This window comes from Oryzias latipes, chromosome 10, assembly GCF_002234675.1.
Source record: "Oryzias latipes chromosome 10, ASM223467v1".
Lineage (NCBI taxonomy): Eukaryota > Metazoa > Chordata > Actinopteri > Beloniformes > Adrianichthyidae > Oryzias > Oryzias latipes.
The window spans coordinates 3,551,963-3,577,968 of record NC_019868.2 but is presented as its reverse complement, the minus strand read 5'-3'; the positions used below and the strand labels follow the sequence as shown (position 1 = coordinate 3,577,968).

The following is a 26,006-nucleotide window of genomic DNA, read 5'->3' as shown; positions in this document are numbered from 1 at the left end:
CAGACACCTGAAGCCCTCACCTTCACAGTGGTGTAGTTGCTGTTCTCGCGGACGTGCAGCACAACGCCGGTTTTGCTACGGGTTCTGAACTTGACCTCCAAGCTGCTGGGCTGGGAGTTGTCAGGGGCCACGCCCCTGTGCGTCTGCCTTAGCAGGGCGTCACGTTTGGGGCCCTGCTTTAGTGAGTAATCCAGGCGACCGGTACCGTCCAGAGTCAAGGCGGTGTCTGCCGACATGTCTGGATCAGAGACAGGAAAAGATCACAAGAGTTGTGTTAAAAATTTCTGCCTCCACTTCAATTCATACTGTTCAAGTCTAAAGTTTCATGTCCAACAACACAGCAGGTAAACATAACCCAACCGTTAACCCAGAAAGCCACCATGACACCGAAATTTGACAACGTTTTTGATCTTATCATGTGATGTGTGACAGCCAGAATCTGACATCATAGTAATAATGCTGTTTGTGTAAATATACTGTCCCAGGATCCAGAAGAAAAGCTCCTTCAGTCCAGACGTGTTGGCACATTTATGAATCTGTGCTCTGTTATTTCACCAAACAAACCAGAGGATTGTTTTGATATGTCATTTTCTGAATAACACACACTTCCCAGATTTTGATTAAGTCTCACATGTTAATTTTGTTTTTGGCACTGGACTGTTGTAAAGTCTCAGTAAGTAGAAGCTGCTGCTTATCTATTTTAAGTAAAAGGAAGTCAACCCTGAGGATTTATGAAATAAGGAGCTTTTAAAATAAAGCTGTCAGGCACAAATGCACTTCATTCTGAGCCTCATGCTACAGTTTAGTGACTCCTGAGGATCAATGATAAATATTTATTATTTCCTGTGTGCAGCAGAGTCAACATAAAAGGCCATTCAGAGGCAAACACTCACATTTCTCACAGAAGCTGCCGGTGAAACCCTCCGTGCACTGACACTGCTGCCAGGACCAGCGGTCCACGCAGGTGCCTCCATGTCTGCAGGGGCTGCCTGTGCAGGCTCCTTCCAGTCTCGGACATCTGCAGACACAATGGTCCAAAACTGACAGTCAGAGTGACCGTGTGACAAGCGAGCACAGCAGTGTGCTGCCCCAAAAAGAAACTCCAAATGATGAGCAGAGCTGCGGTTCCTCTCCCAGGGCGATAAACAAAAACCTACAAAGAAGCCTCCAACATTAGCATCTTAAAAGATCTGCTTTTGCTTCACGTTTCACAAAGAAACAGAAAGGAAGAAATTCTCTGGGATTCACTCTTTCCCATCAAAAATCCACTATCTGTGTCTAAAAAAATCCTTCCATGGACAGTCTCAGATCTCCACACAGAGAGTCAAGGAGGTTGGAAATGAGAAGGGGGGGTTGGGTGCAAACCTTTCAGTGATGCCACGGGACGCCAGCGCCTGACTGGGCTCCAGCGGCCGGCCGTTCACCGCCAGCTCCATGATGCAGCCCACAAAGTCGTGGGTGCCGACCTGTCCACGCCGATGAAGCAGTGGCTCAATGGAGCCAACGCCTCCAACCGAGAGCCTGTTGGGCTGCACATCAAGAATCCTGCAGGAGCACAAACACACCTGAGTGCACTTGAACACACAAGGACTCATTCAAACACACATGCAAAACATGACAACACAAGACATGGAGAGGGTCCAACTTCTCCAGCAACTGTTACTGAGGAGTAGAGAAAGTCTGTTCTTCCACGCTGACTAAATTGTGTTATTATTTCATGTTTCCTCTTTTCAGCTCTGTCTTCTATAAGGGAAGGTTGGGGACTAAGATGTGAATTAGATTAAAGTTTTAATGGTTTCTGTGTCTTTTGTCAGATGTGAGAGGATCAAACACATTCTGCCTGAAGTCACATTAAATTACTCTTTGATTTTCTCACCAGTCAGTGTGAACCGCCACGTTGCTCACAGCACAGTAACCGGGCTCCTGGTCATCGCCACACAGGTCCACCGTCAGAGACGCAGCCTTCACAGAACACACGCAATGCACACACATGATTACGTCATGTGACCTCCTTTACTCAGCAAACGGTTTATCAGAAAATTAGCATCTTAGAATCCTCAAACCAGGGCCTTCAGAATGCACTGGAGCGTCTGGAAGGAGAATTAGCACCCACAAGTCGGAGGCCATCATTCTCAACTGGAAAAAGGTGGATTTCCCTCACAGGGCAGGTGGGGAGCTTCTGCCCCAAGAGGAGCAGTTTACAGACTAATTTTGCTGAAAATGCTGCTTTTGGTGTTTTTTACTTGTTATTTTCTGAGCTGGAATCTGGCTCACAACTTTACAGCAGGTGCAACACAACTTTGTTGCACCAGTAATGTTAGGTTGGGGTTGTGAGGGGCTGTAAGCTAGTGGGAAAGCACGTAAGCAGATGGATGATGGGAAGTGGGCAGGTTTACTTCACAGCAACAGTCCCACCCACAACCTCAAAGGTGAATTTCTAATGAATTCCTGCTGCTCTGAAGAAACTTTGTCCTAGAAAAAAACACCGGTTTTTGATTTTGACTAATAATCCTAATTAAAACACCACTGGGAACACTTTGAAAATCGATCAAAAGATGGACGGAATGGGTCTTTAGGTATCTAGTTTATGAGTGAGGGGAGGATGGAGTGAGATTGACAGCTGCATTAATGCAGTCGCTGCACTGATCTCCTAAAGTAAAGAAGTATCTGAGTCAAAAGGCAAAGCTCAGGATTTCCTGGTTAATCTGTGTTCCTGCCCTCATCTGTGTTCATGAGCTTTGGGTCATGACCAAAAGGAGAAGATCCCAGATCCAAGCAGCTGAAATGAGTGCTCCTTGGAGGACTCAGCCACCTTGACAATGAAACCACATGATTTCAGACTACAGAAACTTTTTCAGTCTGTCTGTCGTGTGCAGCCCTGCTGTGTCCACAGTTATGCTGTCGAGTTTCTGTGCCAGCTGAGGTTTCTTAGACCAGTTTTATGGATTTTGCTGAGGAACTTTGATGTGACTTATGAAGAAGGTATTTCAATTGTTTTGTGTACTTTTCATTTTTTTTCTTTTTTAAAGTTTAAAGTTAAAATTGTTTAAAAAAATGACTTGTATTTATTTAAAAAAATGTGAGAAAAGCATTTGAGAAAATATTCTCCTGCATTGCTGTAAGAAGTCCGATTCCAGGCATCCGAGTTAGAAGCTGTTCAAAATAAAAGGGCAGACTTCGTCTTTACCTCTACAGTTCAGACCCTTGTAGTATTATTATCTGATCGGGACAGCCGTTTCTCCTTCTTTCTCCATGTTCAACAGAGGAGTGATGCTGCAGGGAGCAGACAAATGTTCTGAGGAGGAAACCGTCCGGAAAAGTGTGTGAAAGTGTTGAAAAGCCCTGACAGCCACGTTCCACCTCAGCTGGGACTCAAGTCAACCAGAACCACAACGGTCCGAGTCCCCCAGGACAGTATGACCCTGCTGAACCATAATATATGCAGGCGAGTACTGGTGTGTTCAGTTTCTCTGCTTTCGTACTTTGTTTTTGTCAACAGCTATGAAAGTTAAACAGCTGAACTTCAGATTTTTGTCAAACCTGTTCCTGAATGTCTGAAGCTGCACAATGTGATTCTTTTCCAGAATTCTCATTCAGAAGTTTGCCGCTCTGAAATTACAGATTTATCAGCTGTGATGTTATCGGACTGTACGGAACGATACCACCTAACCATGGAAACAGAGAACATGAGCACTCTGATGAGGCTCCAAAAAAAGGGCGGGGGGTCCTGTCTTACAATAAATCTGTGAGTATTTTCCACTATGGAATGGTCATGGAACAAAGCCAAAGAATAAATCACATCCCTGGGGAAAGGGAGGTCAAGGACTGACCGGAGCCCCAGCCTGAAATCTTAGATTATACTGGCAGCTCTACCATTCAGGCGAAGAGCCTCATCGGCCTTGAGCATGCACACACACACACACACACACACACACACACACACCCACACACACACACACAGCAGACATCGGGAAAAAGGAAAATTAACACAACTTTCTCAAAAACCACAATTTCACAACAGATTTACACCACTCTGGAAGACCTTTGGTCTTTTCTGGATGACCCAGAAAACCTTTCCCCCTTATAACACAGGCTAAGAAATGCCCCAGGGGGAGCAATCATCTGGACCTCAGCCTTTCCCTGCGGGTGATTTTACTGTTAAATGTGAACCCAGACTATATGCTTTGCTAAATACATGGTTTCTGAGAAACAACTGCAAACCTCTGGATAAACAGCTGACTGTCGGAGACATTGCCGATGGACTTTACCAAGCAACAGTCAGAGGTCTGGAGAAGGATTTCACTGATCTTCTGGAGACGCTTCACTCCCTAAAAGCTGACGGGTCCATCAGTGGCCCTCCTCCAGCACCGAAACCCCGAAAGGGATACAGCGGGTTAAAATATGGAGGGATGGACAATTTTTGATTGTTTTATGTTTTACTGAGACTGGGGGCATTTTTTCAGGTCAGATAGAGATCAGCAGTACATCTCCAACCTTCCTTGTCTTCCATGTACTAAGGACATGAGATAAGAAAAAGGCAAACTTCTTCAAAAACCAGGTCAAGATGAGGAGAACAACACTCCCTTCTGAAACTAACCAAACAGGCACTCCAGCACTGGAGACTGCTCGTTCTCCTCTTTCTGGATTAGTTCCTCTCTTAGCTCAGGCCTTTTAAAAGTCGTGCTCATAAACCACTCAGAAAGCCAATACTTGTTATGTCTCCTAGATGTTCACAAAGCCTCTGAGATCTGCTAACCCTCAGGTCAGAACCAAGCAGGATGAGGCTGTCTTTAGAAGGAGCTGAAATAAATACTAATTCAAATTCAAACCTCAAACTTTGTTCCTCCCTTTGACGTGGTGCACCTCTGTTTTACGGCTGTCAGACACTTTCAGTTAATAATGCTGTCAACTCTCTGTGCATCTCTGTTAAGCACACATGCATGCCTACATACATGCGTGTGTATGTTCTGTTAGCCACATTGGAGTCAGCAGATGTCGGGTAAAACTCAAAAATTAGAACCCATTAATTTATCCATTTGTACCTTTTCAAGTAAATAATTTTTTTAAACTGAGTTGACGATCACAGGATTTTTGCTCCTCAGAGAAACTGCATTTCAGAGGTTGATCTAGAACCGAATGGGTAACTCAATCATGGCATTAACTAACTAGTCGCCTGAGGAAGTAACTCTTCTGCTATGCCAAAAGATCTTACCATGCCGGCCCTCCTGGCGATGACGGTGTGGAACTGTCCGTCTGAAACCTTGATGGTGGTCATCAGTTTGTAGGTTCCACTGCCTAAGTTGAAGGAGAACCGCATCTGGCCTTCAAAGATCTCCAAAGCCAAGAACTCAGCTTTGTCTCCAGTCTGGTTGTCGTGGTTGTACATTAGCAGCGCGTTGCTCTTCAAGGTTGCAAACTTGATGTATATGTAGTTGTTGTTGGGATCCAGCGATGGAAACTCCATGTATGAGAGCTCCTCAAAACCGTAGCTGTTCAGTTCACAGTGTTTGCCGAAAACCCCTGAAGAAAAGACCACAGAGGCGTCACATTCAGGCTCTGCTGTAAAAAACGCTTTCACAAACAGTTTCAGATGGATTTCTTCCTAATTTGCTTTTGATTTCCAGCCAAAAACCTTCTTTCATCACAAATTAAAAATCACAAAAAATGGAGAGAAATGTTGACATTTATTAAAATCAGAGAACTAATTATTCTTTCTCGCAGTATATTGATTGTGTACATTTTTTAAGGGAATTTGCTTCTTTAACGCTGTAGGCGCCACTTGTTTTTACTTACCAAATGGACAGTGGCAATAATATCCGTCGACCCGATTTCGACAGGAGCCGCCATTAAAACAAGGGTTACACTCACAGTGGTTGACGATGGAGTCACAAGATTTTCCTGGATTCACAGGACAAGACAAATGAAAGATGGCAGACAAACACAGAACATCCTGCATGACTGTCATGACAGCTGAGAAACACATCAAAAAGACTGAAAGCATTACTCTGACAGCATGCTTCACATGTCCATGCAACCATGATGAATACAACATAAAAAGGCGTAAGGGTAACATTATGTGTTTTAGTTCAATGTTTTTATATGAAGAACAATATTTTGCAATGAACAACACTTTCCCAAAATTACATCATTTTATTCACATGACTTCTTGAAACTTAATGATCTAATTTAATACTTCTCACTAGGAACAATCAGGTTTCCTAATGACTGCAAAATCAAATCCCATTTGAGTTTTTCTTGTGGAAGCAAACAGCTGAAATGTATGTGAACAGCTGCCACACATGCAGACAATTGTAATGAGCGGAGAGGTTAAACATCATGGTCAGGAATGTGGCACTGACAGTAAAAATAACATGCATCAATAATAGGTGACACATGGTGCAACAGCAAGAGCCTGACAGTGAACTCTGAAAACATATTTGATGCTATAAATCCCTAGAACAATTTACTGATGGAGATGGAATCTGCTGCCAAAAATCAGCCAGGGAAAACAGGAAGAGGTTCAGAGTTCACACCGAGGGCGCACAAACTACTGTAAGTCAATAAGTGCATTTGGAGCGGGAGGATCATCCATCTTTGCAAAACTCAAAGATCTGCGGCCATTTTTTATCCTCATAATAAAAAAGGACAGTAATGAGGCTAATTGCTTTCTACAGCTCACTTTGAAAATGTCTTTCAGATGCTGCAGTCAGAACCTGGACATTATACAGAATCCAATTTACTGTGCAGTGTTTTCCACTTAAAATGCACTCTTTTACCACGGCCAATGATGGAGTGCATTCATTACAGTTCCAAATGAAAATACCTTATTGGACATTTCGTGATGCTGGTCATTTGTCAAACAGTAAGCTAGATCTGAAGTGCTTGATTAAGAAATCTGTGAGTGCAGTCTGTGTGTGGTCAATGCTGCACGTGCACCGAGGCACAAAATGAAATGTGAAACCCACGAACTCTGTCTGGAGCCCAGACTCAACACTGGACTACACCGTGCTGTGAGTTGTCCTTTTTGTCAAAACAAGCATGACAAGCTGATACGCATTAAGCTTATAAGAAAAAAGCCAAACTGTTTTCACAGCCTTGCCATAATGCTGCAAATGTGACACCTTTGGAAACGTTCAAAGCAAATATTTCTTTTGGACCAAAGACAGTGTGCGACTGCTGTACATTACTGCCTGCATGTGAGCGGCTGCTGCAGGCATTACCAGAAAACCAAAAATAAAATGCTACTCGTGCGAGTGTGTGTATATGTATGGGTGTGTGCATGTGCGCGTATGTCTGTGAATGTACATGTGCCTGTGTACGTTACCTCTAAATCCGGATTTGCAGACACAGTTGAAGCTGCCGGGGAAGTTCTGGCACAGTGCCCCATTCTTACAGGGATTGGAAAGGCATTCATTGACGTCCCTCTCACAGGCCATTCCAGTGAAACCCTCTGGACAGGTGCAGGAGAATCCCCCCACCAGATTGTGGCAAGTGCCACCATTGTGGCAAGGCAATGGCTTGCACTCATCGATGTCTGTCTCACAGTGAGCTCCTGCATATCCTGGCCTACAACTGCAGGCGTAGGGCTCCAGAGGGAAGTTGGAAACAAGGATAACAGGGACACTTTCTTCTGTCTTCATTTCAGCTCCAACACTAAGGCGCCTCTTGCAGCTGCCTCCATTCTGGCATGGGTTACTTGTGCATGGATCATGGTCCACTGCATCTATTTGGACCCCACTGTGTCTGTTTAAAATGTCTTTGATACTCTGAAAGAATGTGGCTACACCACTGGGGTTCACATACTGACCATGGCCCCTTTTCACAGCAGCCATTAGGAAGGTCTGATTATTGAGCTCATAGGCTCCATAGAGTAGTACTCCTGTCCCTAGTCCTGCTAGCTGGGAGTTGGCAACGCGAACGAAGCTGAGGTAGTGGTTGGTAAGAAAGCTTTTGACTCCTTCAGAGCGAAGCTTGATGAGAATACTGTTGTCCACTGTGGCATTGTTGAAGCCCATAAAAACAACTGTGGCTGTATTACTGACTGAACCATGGACACCATCACTGCTGTGAATGTTCAGTTCAAAGGTTCCATCTGTTGAGCGCGCTTTCGAGTTAAGGTCACATGTTCCTGGGGGAATGCTGAAGAGGCTGGACGATGGGGGGGAAAGGGAACAGTGGAACTTGTCTTGAATATCAGGGTCTTGTGGTTTGACACTTCCTAAAAAGCCTCCAGGAAACAAGCTCCCAAAGTAGTGGACAAAAATTTCCAAAGAACGTGGCTCTGAAGGGTTGTCATTCTGATCGTTTACTTTGACATGAACAGTTCCTGTAGAAGACATTTGAGGCACCCCAGAGTCTTTGATCATAACATGGAGGTAGAAGTCACTAATCTGCTCCCTGTCTATTTCCTGACTAGTGGTCAGCACCCCAGTGGAGCTGAGGCTAAAACAGTTGTTTGCAGGGCCAGAGTTCATCAGGCTGTACAGGAATGGACCTTGGTTGGGTGGTAGATCTGGGTCAGAAGCAGTTAGTGTTGCTACTGCAGTGCCAGCTCTCTGGTTCTCCATTACTTCTGCGTAAGTGGTTGTCAAGGTTGGACCATTGTCATTAATATCTTCCAGATTCACTATAACTGTAGCAATGCCTGTGGCAGGAGGTGTACCAGTGTCCACAGCAAGGACTGTGAGATTATACACAGGGGTGGTTTCTCTGTCCAGCTCTGCAGCTACAGACACCTGGCCAGTTTTGGGGTTGATAGTAAACATGTTTTTAGTAAGTTCAGGGTCAATAAAGTAAGAAAACCTGCTCCAGCTTGGTACAGAGTCTGAGTCATCCGCCTTCACAAAAGTAACAAGATCACCAGGTGATAGACCTTCACTAACTTGGACATCATACAAATCTTGGGTGAAGACAGGCGGATCGTTGGCATCAAGGATAGTAATATTCACAAACACTTCATCAATATCTGCCCCACGAATGCTTCCTGCATTTTTTGCCAACACTTTTAGTGAAATCTTTTCTTCTTTCTCACGGTCGAGCATACCTGTGACATAAATCTGTCCAGTTTTCTTGTTGATGCTAAAGCCCTTATTTCTGCTCTTTCCAAAAATAAGGTAGTAAACCACTCCATCCTCCCCCTGGTCTCGATCACTGGCAAAAACCTCTCCAACCACAGTGCCTTTTGGAGCAGCTTCAGAGACTTCAAAGTAGTACTGTTTGGAAACAAAGCGGGGAACATATTCATTGGCTCCCTTAAGCTGAATGTTGACATTGGCAAAACTGCAACGGTCTTCGTCGGGGATGTTAAAGGCCTTTACTGTTAGATGGTAGACCTGCTTAGCTTCATAATCTAAGAATCCCTGGGTGGTGATGATGCCGGTGTTTGGGTCAATTACAAAGAGGTCACTGTCTGATGACTGTATCACATATGCCATGACAGCATTTGGCCCTGAATCCCGATCAGTGGCATTCATTCTGACCACCGTAGTGCCACTGGGAACATTTTCCTGAACAGTGGGAAAGTACTCGTCTGGATCAAATATGGGAGGGTTATCATTCACATCAGTCACTTGTATTGTAACAGAGACGTAGCTTGTTTTTGCAATCCAACCGCCATCTATGGCTGAAACTCTAAGCTCATGCTGTTGCTTCTCTTCAAAGTCCAAAGGGTTAGCTAAGGAAAGCACTCCAGTTTTACTATTAAGCATAAACACACCATTATCGTTGCCTGAAGTAATATTATACGTGATAAGGCCATTCATTTCTTTGTCTTTGTCTTTGGCAGACACGGTCCTTATTGCAGTTCCCACAGCAAGACTTTCAGGCACAGTAGCGGAAATTTGGCTTTGAGAGAACTCTGGGGTGTGGTGGTTTTCTTCTGTGACTGCAATTCTCACTGCCGTATTAGCAGACAAAGGGGGATTTCCTTTGTCTTTTGCAGTGACGTTCATGAGGAAAATTTTATTCACTTCAGATACAAGAGAAGAAAAAACAGTGATCCATCCACTTGTTTTATCTAGCACAAATTTACTAGAGCTATTCCCGCCTGTTATTAGGTACTCAATCTCAGAATTAAGACCAAAGTCTTTTTCGTCATGGGCTACAACTCTCATCAGTCTGGTGCCCACCTTAACACTTTTAGTGACAGGAGTGAAATAGCTCAGTGACTCAAACACGGGAGGATTATCGTTGCTGTCTACAATGTTTAGAATCACGGTGGTCTCACTTATCAAAGGCTTGACCGCTCGGTCAGAGGCTGTCACAATGAAGCTGTGACGATTTATATTCAAACTACTGGCACCTGTGGAGTTCTGGTATTTTAGCTGCTGTTTCACAAAAACCTCCCCTGTGCTGGCATTGATTCTGAAATACTCTGACTGGGATCGAATGAAGTAGAAAATCTTGCCGTTAAAACCCTCGTCAGGATCAACAGCAGAAACTTGTGTGACCAGGGAGCCTATCTCTGTCAGCTCAGGGTACTCCAAGTAGTAAGAAGGCCGGGTAAATCTGGGTACATTGTCATTGACGTCTGTTATAAATATGGTGACATCTGTGCTGACTGTCCAGCCAGAGTCGTGTGCAGACACTTTAACAATGTAGTGATCAGTTTCTTCTCTGTTCAGAGGTCTGTTGATTGTTATGTCTCCTGTGTTTGGATTAATGCTAAATGGAAGACCACTATCTGTAAGTGAGTATCTGCTAATGGCATTTGAACCAGCATCCTCATCTGTGGTGGTGACTCTGGTGACGGTGTAACCCACAGGTGCATTCTCTGCCACAGTAGCACTAAAAATTTTGGAAAACCGGGGAGCGTTATCGTTCACATCCAACACCCTCACCAGCACTTTGACAGACGTGCTTTTGGGTGGAGAACCTCGATCTGTGGCTTTCACTTTTAAACTGTATAGTGCCACCTTCTCCCGGTCTAGAGGCCTGTTGGTTCGTATTTCACCAGTAGCTCGATGAATACTAAAAATGTTATCTTTGTTACCATCTATAATGGCATATTCCAGCTGTCCATTGGATCCTTTGTCGAGATCAACAGCAGAGACCAGCAGCACTTGCTGAGGTGGAAGGTTTTCAAGTATTTCCGCATTGAAGGGATCTTTATCAAACACCGGCAGATTGTCGTTCACATCTAAGACCGTTATTTCCACTTTTTCATAGGAGGAGTAGGGCGGGAAGCCTTGATCTCGGGCCTCAATCCACAGGACGTATTTCTGAATGCACTCATAGTCCAGAGGGTGTCTGATTGACAATTCTCCTGAGAGCTGGTCTATATGAAAGGCGTTGTCCAGGTTGCCACTAGCAATGTAAAAGGAAAGAGGTCCGCCCCTCAAAGATGACCCAGTAACAGTTGTAACAACATGATTGTTTGGCTGATTCTCAGGGAAAGAAAAAAGTCGCTCCTTCACCTTGATGATGGGAAAGTTTCCTCCAGGAACAAAGCGCACTGTTACAGTGGTTGAATCTGTTCTAGGATTAGTTCCGCCATCTTTCACCCGAACTGCTAAAGTAACCTCTGAACTTCCAGTCAGCCTTTCACTGGCAGTGATGGCACCTCTTACTGGGTCGATCTTGAATTTCTCAGCATTCCTCCCCATCAGTGAATACTGCAGCTGGGCATTGGAACCAGCATCCTCATCAGTGACAGTGACAGCAAAAACCAAGGCCCCTGAAGAAATATCAAGAAAAGAGCTTTTATTGGTTCAATTGCTTAATTTGACCTGGTAGTAATTATTCAAATAAACATTTCCCTGGAACTGCCAGAAGGTTAAAGTTCAAGAGACCAGAAGCAGGTTGGTGGAAATGTACATTCTTGAATGACTGAAAAGGGTGAACTAAGAAGAAAAACTAAAACTGAGAAATAGATGACAGCGTGACGCATGATGAGCATCTCAAGGCAGGGTCATCGAACAATGATAAACACTGAAAAAAAGCTTTTCTTTTCTAACTTTTCTGATTGAAGTACAAATAAGAAAACACTACTATCTTTTCAGCACAGTAAAATCCTGCATGCTTATCATTAAGACAGTCCAACCTGCTGCAGTGGAGGCAGGGATGTGGGTCACGTAAGGGTGGTGATGGAAGCGTGGAGGATTGTCATTGATGTCAGCCACCGTCACGGACACAGTGGCGGAGCTGGACAAGCCCTTGGGCTGCCCTCCATCTGTCGCCACAACCAGCAGCTGGTAATTGGCTCGTTCTTCTCGGTCCAGCAGGGCGCTGCTGATAATCTGTCCTGTGGCAGGGTTTATGGAAAACTGGCCATGTCCTCCACTTAGTCGGTAGCTTGTGAAAAAATTAAAGGACATTTTTTAGAGAAGGACATAAGGCTTTACATATAAACAAACTCAATAGCTTTGTTTTTAGAACTGTGTTTCGAATAAGTTTATAGCAACAAAAAGACCCTCAAACCTACGTAGCTTTTGCCTTAACTTTTGCAACAGTCATTTCAAACTAGATCTAGGTGGGAGATTTGAAATCAGACATCCTGCTGCAATGGTGTACTATCCATCCATCCATCATAAGGAACCAGCTGAATTCATTTCAGGGTAACGTGGCTGCTGGAGCCTATGGAGTCCTATACTGTTCATAATTAAATAAATAAATATTTAATTCAATAAATAAATATGACGTCATGCAAATACACAATCAACCAATAAATCTCTCATAAATATATAAAAAGATCATGAAATTGTGAAAAACCAGCACACTGATTTTAAATTAGCCATTGTATTATTCAATATATTTCATTTTGCTTTAAAAACATGTTCATTATTTTAAAACAGCATTTTAAAATATTCATTTTTAATCATGTTGAATTTTACTATAATTCTGTCTTTTTTCAGAAGCTCCGATTTCAAAATCGAATATTTTCCAAAGTAGCTTTGTTTTTATTTCATGTTGCTGTTTTTCACAATGGCGTATTTATTTCATGAAGAGCTTTTTCAGCAGAATGGGTCTTTCTGTCAATCAGTGAAAGTGGGCGGGATCTAAACGCTCATTGGCTGATCCACGGAAATCGACTCATATTCCTGGATACCCGTTCAGCGGTGTGCCAGTCAGAGAGATTACATGTTTCAGCGATATCTGCGCGGCTTTGCTGACATTAGAGATCAAATAGAGACAAACTATCTGTCTGCTGCAGAAGATGCAAACATCCACAACTCTGTTTTTGTAGTTTGAGGGTTTGTGTGGACCAAACCACAAAGGAGCTCCGGTCGTCAACATCTTTCACACTCCTCATTCTTACGCCATTCACTCACAGCTCACATCGTGACATATGTCGGCTCGCAGGAGGATCGACAGAGTGAGACCAGGCAGCTGTGCAAAGCGGGACAAGCCTGCTCGGGCCTCCTGAACCTTATGATATTTTTCTATTTTCAATGAGACAATGATTATAATCAGGTCCTCTGGTTTTATTTTTCCCTCTCAAGAAAAATGTTGAACCTTTCCTGCGATGACGTTTCTGACATCTTAACACTCTCCATGTACATTGTGCATCCATGCATTGTTACTGAGATAAGCACAAGCAACCGCTCCATGTGGCTATAAGGCTAAAAACATTAGCTTGTTGCCCCTCCCACACGCGGCATGGTGCGTTCATGAAAACTCCAGTTCATAGAAGCTTAGTGGAACTCCAACAACCACCCAGCCTAACTTAGACCACTACTATACGTTCATGAGAAAATGAAAATTGCCAAACCGACCACAAAATCACCTGAATTATGCACACTCGCCCAAAGCCACTTTTATCTGCAAATTTAGAACCAAAACTGCCCAATTTCTTGTAACACTGTGGATGTGTTGAGGTGCATACTCCCCCTAGTGTTGAGGGGTGTGCATTGCGCCGTCATGTTTGCTGAAGCATCTTCGATCGATATAGTCAGGGGAGTCAGGGTGCTGCTGCTCATGTCTGGGTAAAGGAATAGCCAATCACAAAAGTGTCTCCGCCTTGTCTAGTTTGATTGACAGACAGACCCATTCTCCTGAAAAAGCTCTTCATGAAATAAATCAGCCATTGTCAAAAAACAGCAACATTAAATAAAAACAAAGCTACTTTGGAAAATATTGATTTTGAAATCCGAGGTTCTGAAAAAAGACGTAAAATTATAATATATTCCACATGATTAAAATGAATATTTTTAAAATGCTGTTTTAAAATAATGAACATGTTTTTAAAGCAAAATGAAATATATTGAATAATACAATGGCTAATTTAAAATCAGTGTGCTGGTTTTTCACAATTTCATGATCTTTTTATATATTTATGAGAGATTTATTGGTTGATTGTGTATTTGCATGACGTCATATTTATTTATTGAATTAAATATTTATTTATTTAATTATGAACAGTATAGGACTCCATAGGAGCCAACCCAGACACGGTAGGACGAAGGCAGGATACACCCAGAATAGGTCACCAGTCTAGGTGGTGTAGAGTAAACCCTTGTTTTTCGTGGGGGTTACGTTCCAAAAAGAACCCGTGATAGGAAAAATCTGTGAAGTAGAAACCTTTTTTTTTTAACAATTATTATACAATCAAAAACTCTATTTTACATTGAAAAGAAAGAACAAACCATTTTACAGGCTCAGGCATTTGTTTCACAAATAAAAGTACTTTAGAAACGTCTTTTTCAACAAATAACTTCTGTATTGTCAAATAATAATTTTAATCATCGATGTGAACAGAAGTCTTCAAATTGCGGAGATTAGCCCCGCCCACCACGACCCCAGTATTTGGATTAAATGGGAGAAAATTTTAATTCATTATGAAAAAAATACAAAGTACAGTGGGACAAATAGGGCGTCAGGTGTATTTCACTGCTTTTCAGACTGAGCCGCTGCATCCTGACTCCGCTCTGCAGTGTTTTCTTCTTTTGAAGCCGCGGTGCAGCTGTGTTTGTTCTGGAGAAGAACATAGTGATAGGCAGTTGTTGCTCTTTTTCTATGGGTTTTAGAGAAACTCGAAATTGCAAGAGAATTTGCACGTACGTGTTGTAAATTTGGAAAGCTGTTTTACGTACGTGTACACCTTAAACTGCAACGTTAGTGACGCACAGGTAGAGAAGAAGCGGAGGGACTTTTTAGCCAATCAGAATGCTAAACACATTGCACGATGCAAATCCGTGAAGTAGCGAAACCGTGAAAAGTAAACCGCGTTATAGCGAGGGATCACTGTACTGTTTATTCAGACTAAACATGACATAAAAATGAAAACTGAATTTCCAGTCCAATCCTGGTGTCCTGTAGTGGCACAAGTACAACTTCAAAGGAGGAGCGTTCAAAAAAGTCAGTTCACACAAATTCACACAAAAATAAATGCTGCTCTAAATGAATGAAAGATTGTGTACTGCACAAGGATTTCATGTGTAAAGTTTTTGTAAATGACTGTCACTGTCTGCAGGGGGCGCTGTTTTAGCTGTGTAAAAGAGAAAATAATGTTGACAATGCTTTACTGGTGGAACATTAATTCAGTGAGTTCTGTGTTTTATCAAACGCCTCATACTTACTGGAGGCTGCCAACTGCAGGAGTTGGAGGATTAAAATAAGTTTTACGCTGTTTCTGATAAAATAATGGCATATTTTTGAAACATGATTTATGCTTCACTTTGTGAATGTTAAAGAGAACTGGAGAACCCTCTTCTTTGAGTCTTCAGCAGGATAAGACATGAATGTGATGTAGCTCATACATCCACAAGGCTTTGTGTAGATTTTTCAGGATTCCTGAATGCCATTCAAGAAATGGGAAGACAAACCACAGAACGCTGAAAACACTTCGACTGGTTTGGCGGATACACAGATGGCTGCACTCAGAACAGAGTCCAGATACGAGTAGACATGCAGCTGATGGGATGTGAGACTAAAAACAAAAACTGAGGACCAGCAGTTCTGGTTCCACGAAGAGCCCGAAACCCCTGGTGGGCACATGTTGTCATGGACAATTAACATCTTCATTATTGTGTTTTGGGAAACTGGAGCACACTGCGTTTACAATCAGCGGGGTCACTAAGAAAAGGGGGGCTTTACTTGGGGTAACCATCTACCAGAGAGAAACCATCCAGAAGAGGGAGTGACAGAAATTTGCTGTTCGTGGACTCCAACTCTAAACGCTTGTTTTTGTCAGCAGACATCCACAAAGCAAAGTAGAGTTCAGTAGAACTAACGTTTAAATGACTCCTTGAACAGTTAATCAGAAAGGTGACAGGAATGTACCTGACAGCGCCGTTGATGCCCACGTCTGCATCTGAGCTGTTGACCAGCAGCACATCTGTGCCAGTTGGAGCGTCCTCTGCGATGGTGGTGTGAAAGGTGGAGGAGCTGAAAACCGGGACGTTATCGTTGACGTCGTCCACAAGAACTGTGACCGTCCCTGTTCCACTCAGAGCCGGGGAGCCTGTGGGGGCAACAAAAACAGGAGGAGAAGTTAGGTTATGTCAATCCCAAAGACAGAAGCAGTTCTTCCCACGAATGCCAGCATTTAACCGTATGATCCTGGTTATGGGAATAAATATGAAGACCATCAAACACATCTTTGCATTAGTGTTGATGTGTTGAGCATAAACTCACTGACTGCAGCCAGCACTGGGGTTTTTACTGCACACGTCAGCACTGATGGACTCAATTTCTATGAAACCAAATCTCTTAGACGTACTTCCTGGGTTTAACCTCCACAATGAAATATCTATTTTAAGGTATACTCTACTGAGCCGGCTGGTCTGTGGAACCTGAGTGAGGAGAAGTGCTATTTTCAGCAAAAATCTGACCGTTTTTTTCTCCGGCTGACGAAACAGGCCTGGTGGGGCCTGCTGGGGTTGGGTTTTAATCAATAGCAGATGAACGTGAGCTGCAATGCAGAAAAACCAGAGGGGAAAAAAGGGACGTCACACGTGATCGGGCTGCCCTTTGTAATCCTTCCTTAAATGGTTAGCGGCCTTACCCACATTTCAAACATAAGCACATTTAGCTTGGTTGCTAAAAGCCACTCTGGGCTTCGACGGCACCTTTGAAGGCTTCCAGGTATTTAGAGTACTTCATGATGCTGGTATGTTTCACACAGAAAGTACCACATCTATGCAGAGCAGCTGAAGAGAGACCAGTCCGTATGAGGCCACTCCACCTCCCATAATCCTGCAGCTCTCCTCAGGAATCTGTGTTAGTATATCAATTATCATACCCTCATAAAAACAGCCCTGAACGTGTGTCCCTAGCCAGTGTGGACACAGCTGCTGAAAACGACAGACCCTTGAAACCACTAGGGGCTTCGGATTAAAAAGTGATGATAAAAATCATTTGGATGGTGGGCACTAAGATGACGGGGAGTCCTGCAAAACGAATGTAAGAAAAAATAGTGCGGGGGGCAATAGGGTCAGAGAGAAAGCTCTGTGTTGTTATTACTCAGCCAGCATGGATTACCTCATAAATATGAGAAACTCTGTCAATAGTCTTATTATGCTGCACACTAATTCTTCTCATTTTGGAGTTGGATAATGAATCATCCTCATATGTTGATGCAATGATTCCTGCTGGACCCTGTAGGGTATGAAAAGGAAGATTTACCAAACTCTTTGTAACCTGGAAGTACACAAGCACAATGCAGATCCTGTGTTTGGTGGACAGTGAAGTGAAATGCCAACTCCAGATTCATTGGAATGTCCAATGTAATGTTAGGAATGGGACGTTCATGACCACAGCTCACTCACTTCCCCATCTTAGCTACAGCTAAAAAGACAGTGTAACAGGACAAGACCCCAATCCTTAAGACCCACCAACGTGGATAAAATGGGCTAAATGGTCAGGACAAGGTAAAGTGAAAGTCCACCCACCTGCCAATCAAAAAAGGTGCTCCTAAAAATGAAAAACGTTGAGCTTAATAACTTTAAACAACTGACTCCTTAAATAATTCTTTTTTTTGGTGTAAAACATAAGTCTAAGGCAACTGCTCTCTGGAAAAAAAACCTGCAGTGGTCATTTGATGAAATGCATCATGGAACATTCGTCTGGTTTGAGTTTCTCTTTAGCGTTTCACATCCTCCATCTGTTTGGGTTATTGATTTTTGTCTCAGAGTTTGTTTTGGTGACTTTTAAACTCATCCATCCACTGGCTGTTTCATCTGTCTGTTTGTCCTTCCATCCATCCATCCATCCATCCATCCATCCATCCATCCATCCATCCATCCATAAATCCATCCATCCATCCATCCATCATCCATCCATCCATCCATCCATCCATCCATCCATCCATCCATCCATCCATCCATCCATCCATCCATCCATCCATCCATCCATCCATCCATAAATCCATCCATCCATCCATAAATCCATCCATCCATCCATCCATCATCCATCCATCCATCCATCCATCATCCATCCATCCATCCATCCATCCATCCATCCATCCATCCATCATCCATCCATCCATCCATCCATCCATCCATCCATCCATAAATCCATCCATCCATCCATCATCCATCCATCCATCATCCATCCATCCATCCATCCATCCATCATCCATCCATCCATCCATCCATCCATAAATCCATCCATCCATCCATCCATCATCCATCCATCCATCCATCCATCCATCCATCATCCATCCATCCATCCATCCATCCATCCATCCATCCATCATCCATCCATCCATCCATCCATCCATCCATCCATCCATCCATCCATCCATCATCCATCCATCCATCCATCCATCCATCCATCCATCCATCATCCATCCATCCATCCATCCATCCATCCATCCATCCATCCATCCATCATCCATCCATCCATCATCCATCCATCCATCATCCATCATCCATCCATCCATCCATCCATCCATCATCCATCCATCCATCCATCCATCATCCATCCATCCATCCATCCATCCATCATCCATCCATCCATCCATCCATCATCCATCCATCCATCCATCATCCATCCATCCATCCATCCATCCATCCATCATCCATCCATCCATCCATCATCCATCCATCCATCCATCCATCCATAAATCCATCCATCCATCCATCATCCATCCATCCATCCATCATCCATCCATCCATCCATCCATCCATCCATCATCCATCCATCCATCATCCATCCATCCATCCATCCATCATCCATCCATCCATCCATCCATCATCCATCCATCCATCCATCCATCAATCCATCCATCCATCCATCCATCCATCCATCCATCCATAAATCCATCCATCATCCATCCATCCATCCATCCATCCATCCATCCATCCATCCATCCATCCATCCATCAATCCATCCATCCATCCATCCATCCATCCATAAATCCATCCATCATCCATCCATCCATCCATCCATCCATCCATCCATCCATCCATAAATCCATCCATCCATCCATCCATAAATCCATCCATCCATCCATCCATCCATCCATCCATCCATCCATCCATCCATCCATCATCCATCATCCATCCATCCATCCAATTGCATACGCTATCTTAGATTACTTCCATTTTGTTTGTTTTTTTCTGATACTGAAGGACGTTTTACTTTGGAAAACTACCAGATTCTGTTCACCAGATCTGTCTGTTTTGACACGTCACTTGCTTAAAAACTAAAAAAAAAAAAAAAGAAATGACTTGGAAAGTTTTTGTGGAGAAAAGAGCCAGGGAGGAAACCAAAGAACAGCCTTCAACTTCAAAGAAAAATAAAAGCTGCTATTTGCAGACAAAACCAGGAGATTTATCGAGACAGTTGTACCAGCTTTCCTAATATGTGGCGACTGACTTTTAAAAGTTTCGCACACAAAGATAATAAGGTTACAGACACCGTGGATTCATTTTTATGATTATATTTAAAAAATACCAGTTTAACAGCGGTTTTGTCATTTTATTTTGCTTTATTTATCCATCATTAAAACTTGGACACGGCTAACGTTAGCATCTGGTTTTTATCATCCAAAGGGAAAATCTTCATCACAAAGTTCAAGTTTAAACCAGCTGCAAACATTTTACACAGAATAAAGACTCAATCAAATAAAGTTGTTGCTGATTGGTGTAAACTAGTAAAAAGGACATTTAAGAATCTTCCAACAGCAACAGTGAATTAGGCCGGCATCTGTTAAGAAATACAGCACACAAAATGTTCCTCTGCATTAAAAAATAAATGTATTTTTGCCCTGAAAGATGATCTGAGACGATGACAAGAAACTGTAATGTTGATTTTTTTTTTAATAAGAAACAACTTCTAAAAATCAACAACTTTGTTTTATTCAATCTTCGTTATCTGAAAAAAAAATCAACAAATGTTTTCAGATTTTTTTTAAACAAAATTTCTTGTAGTAGAATTTTAATGTAAAAATGTTCTTTTCAGGACCTCAAAAATATTGAACGTAATCTTCAGCCCTGTTCAGACTGGTCCGTGGAAATATTGTCTGACATTAAGGAGGTCCGTGGCCTAAAAAACACCACTGCTTTCATAATAGATGAAGTACATATTGAATAGATCCCGAGCCAATCCCAGTCCCCGTAAACAGAAACTTGGAACAGGCTGCCAGTCTCTGGCTCATAAATGCACCAACAGCCACACTGAAGGGCAATTCAGATGTGTTTCCTTACAAAACATGTTCTTAGACTGTGGGAAGATTAAAGATTGGACACAAAATTATGTATTGATTTTTGTATTAAATAACAATTCTTTTATGAATGAACTCAACTGAAATTGAAAGATAAAAACATTAAAATGAGTGAAAAGGTTACATCTTTCAAATGCTCACTTCTGGAGGGGGCAAAAACACACCAGAAACTACACAGGGGAAAAATCCATTCCTTAGAACGACATGGTTCAAATAAGTCAGCACTCCTTCCTATTAAAAGGGGTGAAGGCTTCAGAGCTCAAACAAAACCCCAAACTCCTGCAACTGTCAGGCTGCTGTCGCTGACCTGCTGCTGGGAGCTCTCAGGGGCTGCAGGCAGCAGCTTCTGTGGGGGCCACAGTTTACAGGAACATCACAGCTGCGCTCAGAGAAAACAAACAGAAATTTGACTTGAAGGTTGAATCGCACGCCGCGTTTCTGGTCAGAGCAGAAGTGTCTGATGTGCACGCTCGGTGTAAACACGGCTGACGTTCAGAAGCAGGACAAATGAACAAACGAGAGGCTTCATCGAAGCGCACAAACACAAACTACGATCTGCCGGTGACTCTGACCAATTTTAGTCCGGAGGCTCCTGTGTTTATAAGCTCGTGCAGTCAGTGTTGAAACTGAGACGATTATGTAGTTCCATTTTTAAAAATATTTGTGATTCAGAAGATCCTGCTCATAAACAGTCTGTCCTGAAACCACAGAGACTTCTGCAGAAACTCTTCAGAACAGGAGGTGTGTGTATGTGTGTCTGTGTGTGTGTGGGGGGGGGGGGTGAACCGGAAGAAAAATGAATCCAACTCACAGACAGACATCAGCAGACTTTCATTAAGAAGAACACCTTTATGAATGTAATACTGTGAGGATGAGCAGATGAAGGGGACCCCCCCACATGTAGGCACACACAGAACTCAGCACACTACGCTGTGTGTCGGGGGGGGGGGGGGGGGGGGGGGGGGGTTATTATTTGCAGGGAAGCATTTGGTCAGAGAAGGGGCGCTGTGGCTGCCCTCCTATTGTTTGCACACTCAAAGCAGACCCCCCCCCCCTCCGCTCTATGTTTGACGCCACTTTCAGGCATTTTACTGCTGTACAGGATGTGACATCAGAACCTGTTTACGACCATGAGAGTTTGCCCCCACCTCCTCACACACTGAATTCGGAACAATTGGTTTCCACCACTGCCGCTGAACACATCAGGGCCACAGCACGGCCCCCCCAGGGCCCTGAAGATGCCTGCCTGCTGCTGAAACAGAGCAGATACACCCCCGCCCTGCGCAGCCACAGGACGTGCCCCCCCCCCCATGCCTCCTGCACGGCTGGGATCACGTATCGGCAGCAGCTGCAGAGCTGAAACACTTCAGATGGATCTGTTACCGTTTCTATGTGCAAGAATGTAAATTTATGAAAACCACGCTGGGGTTTTATGATAGCGTCACACGCCTAAATATACCCCCCACTGTTTTTTTTATGTTAGGGGTGACTCAGAGTTCTTCGGAGAGAGGCTTGAGGATGAGGGATGGCTGTCTCAGGGAAATACGCCATTTGTCCACGCTGCGGTACATGAGATGACTTACCGCGTGTCCTTTGCACTGCAGACTCGGATTCTGATGTAAAAAAAAAAAGCTTTTTCCCTAATCCCAACAGAATGACCCCTCCAGCCCCCCCCCCCCCCCAGTTGCTGTGAAATAATGTGCTTGGTTTGGTCGCTGGTCATGTGGCTTATTGTGACAGACCAGCTAGAAAATCAGACAAAAGTAAATGTTAGTTAATAAAGCAAGATTTCTTTTCCTTTTTTCAAAGAAAATGAAAAGTGACAAACAAGGAAGCACAGTAATAGAATACTATAAGGACCACATAAAAAGTTTATGAAGCTGTTATTCCTGATCACAGATGTTAACGCCTACAATGACTCGGAAGAGTCTGACAAGATTACTTACTAGACCTACTGACCACCATGGAGTCTGAGCGCCACCATAATCTGAGCAGAGTTCACACTGGGGTCAGCAGACCCTGCTGTCCTGATCATCCTGGAGGATTTCTTTCCAGAAATAATTTGGATCCATCTATTATTTTCACCCGTCTCATCCTGAATGAGGTCACAGTTGGAGCTGCAGCCTCAATGAGACGCTAATGCTGCTCACGTGAATGAGCCTCAGTGCTCATACTGTCTGATGAGGTCACAGCAGAATCCACAGAGCCTCAGAAAAGTTCTGGACCTTTAATGAATTTGCTTCCTGTTTTTCTTTTTGGGAGGAGCCAGATATAATCCAGCAGTTAATCTGTGAGGTCTTTGTTTGGGACCAGATCCACTTTAAATGTTAGAAGAAGAACCAAGAAACCTCTGACCTGAGATGAAGGCCGACCATCTGCTGCCTCATCTTCTTCTCTGTAGGCCAATCAGGAGGCAGTCCCCAGCACAGACATATGGCTGAGTCTGAGCACCTTATGAGTGTCCGTTACCATCCCTCAATCACATTAACCTCTCCTAAGGTGATGAAGCCATGCTCTCTGAGCCGCAGGGGGTGCACGAGTGTGTGTGTCCTGACAGCGGGCGTGCACGTCGCTGTGAGCACCCACAGGGGGTTGATCCACAGCAAACAGCACAGCCCCCACCTGCTGGGAAAAGCTGTGAGTCTGTGCTAAGAAGCATGTTTGAGTGTCTGCAGATAAGCTTCAACACTTCCAGGTTTGCTGCTTCATTAAGTGCAGCCGTGCACGACAGACGTGCACGTTAGAGACAGCCCAGCTTAATTACTCTTTATGGACTGCAGCTCCAAGAGAACGGAGAAAATAAAACACAGCATCACGGGGGGGGGGCTTGAGTGCCAACAGGCAGAATTGACATTTTCTGCCTCTGAGAACCTGTTGCTCTGCAACAAAGCTGCTTTTAATGCGTCCCGTCCGGCCGAGTGCAGCCAGGTTCAGTGACCGTCCCACTGCAGCCTGCCAAACATGGAGAGCAAACAGGGGGGAGGGGGCAACATAAATATAAAGATGTGCAAATCTATCAATCCACAGTGACATTGGAGACATTTCTGGATGTTTACGCACTGTTTCTTCTGTGTGTGCGGCAGAAAGACCAAGCTCTGCCTCACAGGAATTTCTCAAATATGAATCTTTGGAAATTCACAGCAGCTTTAGGAGGACAGCAAAAGCAGCGTGACAGGTGAGGAGTCCATACTGCTTCATCGTTTTTCCTCTATTATTTCTGTCTATTTTTTTTTATTAATCCATCAAAGGAAGATCTAAAGGGCTTTGGCAATGGAGGGAAGTCTTTACGAGAAGACAGAGTTCTTAATGAGAGAACTGGAGGCCTCTATCAATGGAAAGAGGCCTTGTTAAGGGGGGGGAGGTCTTCATTGATGGAGGGAGGTCTTTATCGATGACTAGGGAGGAAAAATGTCATGAAGCCTATATTTGCAGTTAGCGCAGACGCTGGAGCTGCTGAAGGAGGACACATGCAGGTTTCAGGAGCAGATCTGGATCCTACTCGCTCTGAAAGCTCAACCTAAAGTCTGATCAGGTTTGCATCTGTTGAACTGTCAATCGCTGTCTCCAAATTTGAAGACATCCTTTTCAGGAATGCTTTTGGTTGGTGTATGCCGGCTTCAGAGTACAACGTATAGCAGGCGCCCTGCTAATGGCGAGGTGGGGGGTGGGCGTGGGGGGTGTTGAGGGACAGCTAGGAGACGGAGAGATTGTTAATCCGCTCATCAAGTCACCGGGACAAACTAAAGCTTTCCACGGCAGGATCATGGGAGCCAGCGAGGAAAAGAAAAGATCCCGCTTTGAAAACCGGACGGTCATTAAACTTCTTTATCTAGCCTCCCCACCTCCCACCCTCCCCCACCACCCAAAGAGCCATATACTGTGAGGAGGGGGGGGGGCGTGCTGGAAAGAAGTGAAAGACACGGATTTCTATGCAAGCAAATCAACCATAAAAGGCATGGAGCAGATTTACTGTTTCTCTCACAAGCACACTCATGAGCGCGCACAAAAACGCATCTGTAAGAGTGGGACAGCATGACCCCCCCTCACAAAAATCACAGATGTGTCATCAGTTGACACTTGTCTGAATCCTTCCGTAAAGCTCTCTGTGGCAAACCTTGTAGCTTCATGTCTTCATGCAGACTTTGGCTCAGATGTTTACAGATTCCTGCTGGTAAAAAATGAGTAGAAGGTTTTCTGGGTCTTCATTCAAGCTTCTTTCATAAGTAAAACATGTCAATCCTCCTGAATAAAACTGCAGAAGACATGAAAGTAGATCCGGCATCTTCCTAAACCTCACGAGACAAAGGCTGGTGTCTGTTGATGGTGAGGCCTTCTTCAGGGCTGAATGAAAACATGTTTCCTTCAGCTGCTTGAAGCCAAACTGATGAAAACATTTCATGACTCTGCTGGAGATCCAACGCTTTTACATTCCAGCAGACCGGAGCGGCACATTACTCAGCAGTGACTCAAAGCTGTTTTCTGCAGCTGATTCCAGATGTTGGCTGAAGTCTGTCAGAGTTCTTCTCATCCAGATGTGCTGTAAACCTTCACTGCTGTGCAGATGCCACTCTGGGGGGGCTGAAATTACAAACTCATGACAGTTTTTGCTGCTAAGATTCAGAGCGTGCTCATAAATCACTGCATGATTCTTGGTCAGAAAGGCTTCAGTCTGAGTCTTTTCCTTTTCTTTTTTGTGGCTGCAGAGGCAGAACGCAGCCCACTGCAACCCTCGGACTGAGGACCTGGTCTTTGTGGATGATGGCCTCTGCTCTATCCAGCACGGTGGTTCAGAAAGAGCAGATCAAGTATTACTGGAAGAACACGAGAAGATGAATGTCTGCGGTTCAGATCAGGTCACATGCACCTCTGTCCAACTTCAACGTTTCCTGCCTGAAACTCGCATTTCCTTTTCACCGCCGAGGCCACAAAAATGTCAGAAAAATGCTACTGGGTGACTTGGCCGGTTCTGTGATTTTGTTTGTTTTTTTGATATTTTGATATTGGAGACTGAAACCCTGCGAATGCCCCAACACTAAAATACCCCGTCGAACTGTTTTGGAAGTCCTGTCGGGACTCTAAAAGCAGATTTCTTGAGGAGTGCATAAAAGGGATCGAACCCTAATTGGTACGTTCGTTTGTCAGAAAGCTTCAGCTCATGTGGGAGCGTGCACGAGGAACAGAGCCGAAAAATGCATGTGAACGTTTGTGGCCGGATGAGTTCATTTTTAATCTTTGGGAAAGTTTGCTCTCTGATTATTGGAGACTTCCAGAAGCTGAGTGATGGTCACAGACTTGGAACAGCTTCATCACTAGAGTCTTCCTCAACACTTCTGCATGCAGTCGCCGGTTCTCACAGAGCGCTGCACTCAGTCAAAAATACACAGGGTTGAGCACGCTCACA

The 26,006-nt window shown here is 43.9% G+C and overlaps 1 protein-coding gene across 2 annotated transcripts in view; it reads right to left on the bottom strand.

The window, feature by feature from the left end:
- fat4 (FAT atypical cadherin 4) overlaps positions 1-26,006 on the bottom strand; it is a 101,349-nt gene that overhangs the window by 9,144 nt on the left and 66,199 nt on the right. The window contains exons 7-15 of one of the 2 annotated variants that reach the window (XM_023959527.1): positions 16,219-16,399; positions 12,041-12,291; positions 7,325-11,674; positions 5,794-5,898; positions 5,213-5,520; positions 1,877-1,962; positions 1,366-1,545; positions 894-1,018; positions 21-238 (exon numbers count right to left, since the gene is read on the bottom strand). In XM_023959527.1, the coding sequence (XP_023815295.1) occupies positions 21-238; positions 894-1,018; positions 1,366-1,545; positions 1,877-1,962; positions 5,213-5,520; positions 5,794-5,898; positions 7,325-11,674; positions 12,041-12,291; positions 16,219-16,399 (5,804 nt within the window). The remainder of the gene's footprint in view (positions 1-20; positions 239-893; positions 1,019-1,365; positions 1,546-1,876; positions 1,963-5,212; positions 5,521-5,793; positions 5,899-7,324; positions 11,675-12,040; positions 12,292-16,218; positions 16,400-26,006) is intronic. The other variant, XM_023959528.1, reaches the window with a different exon arrangement.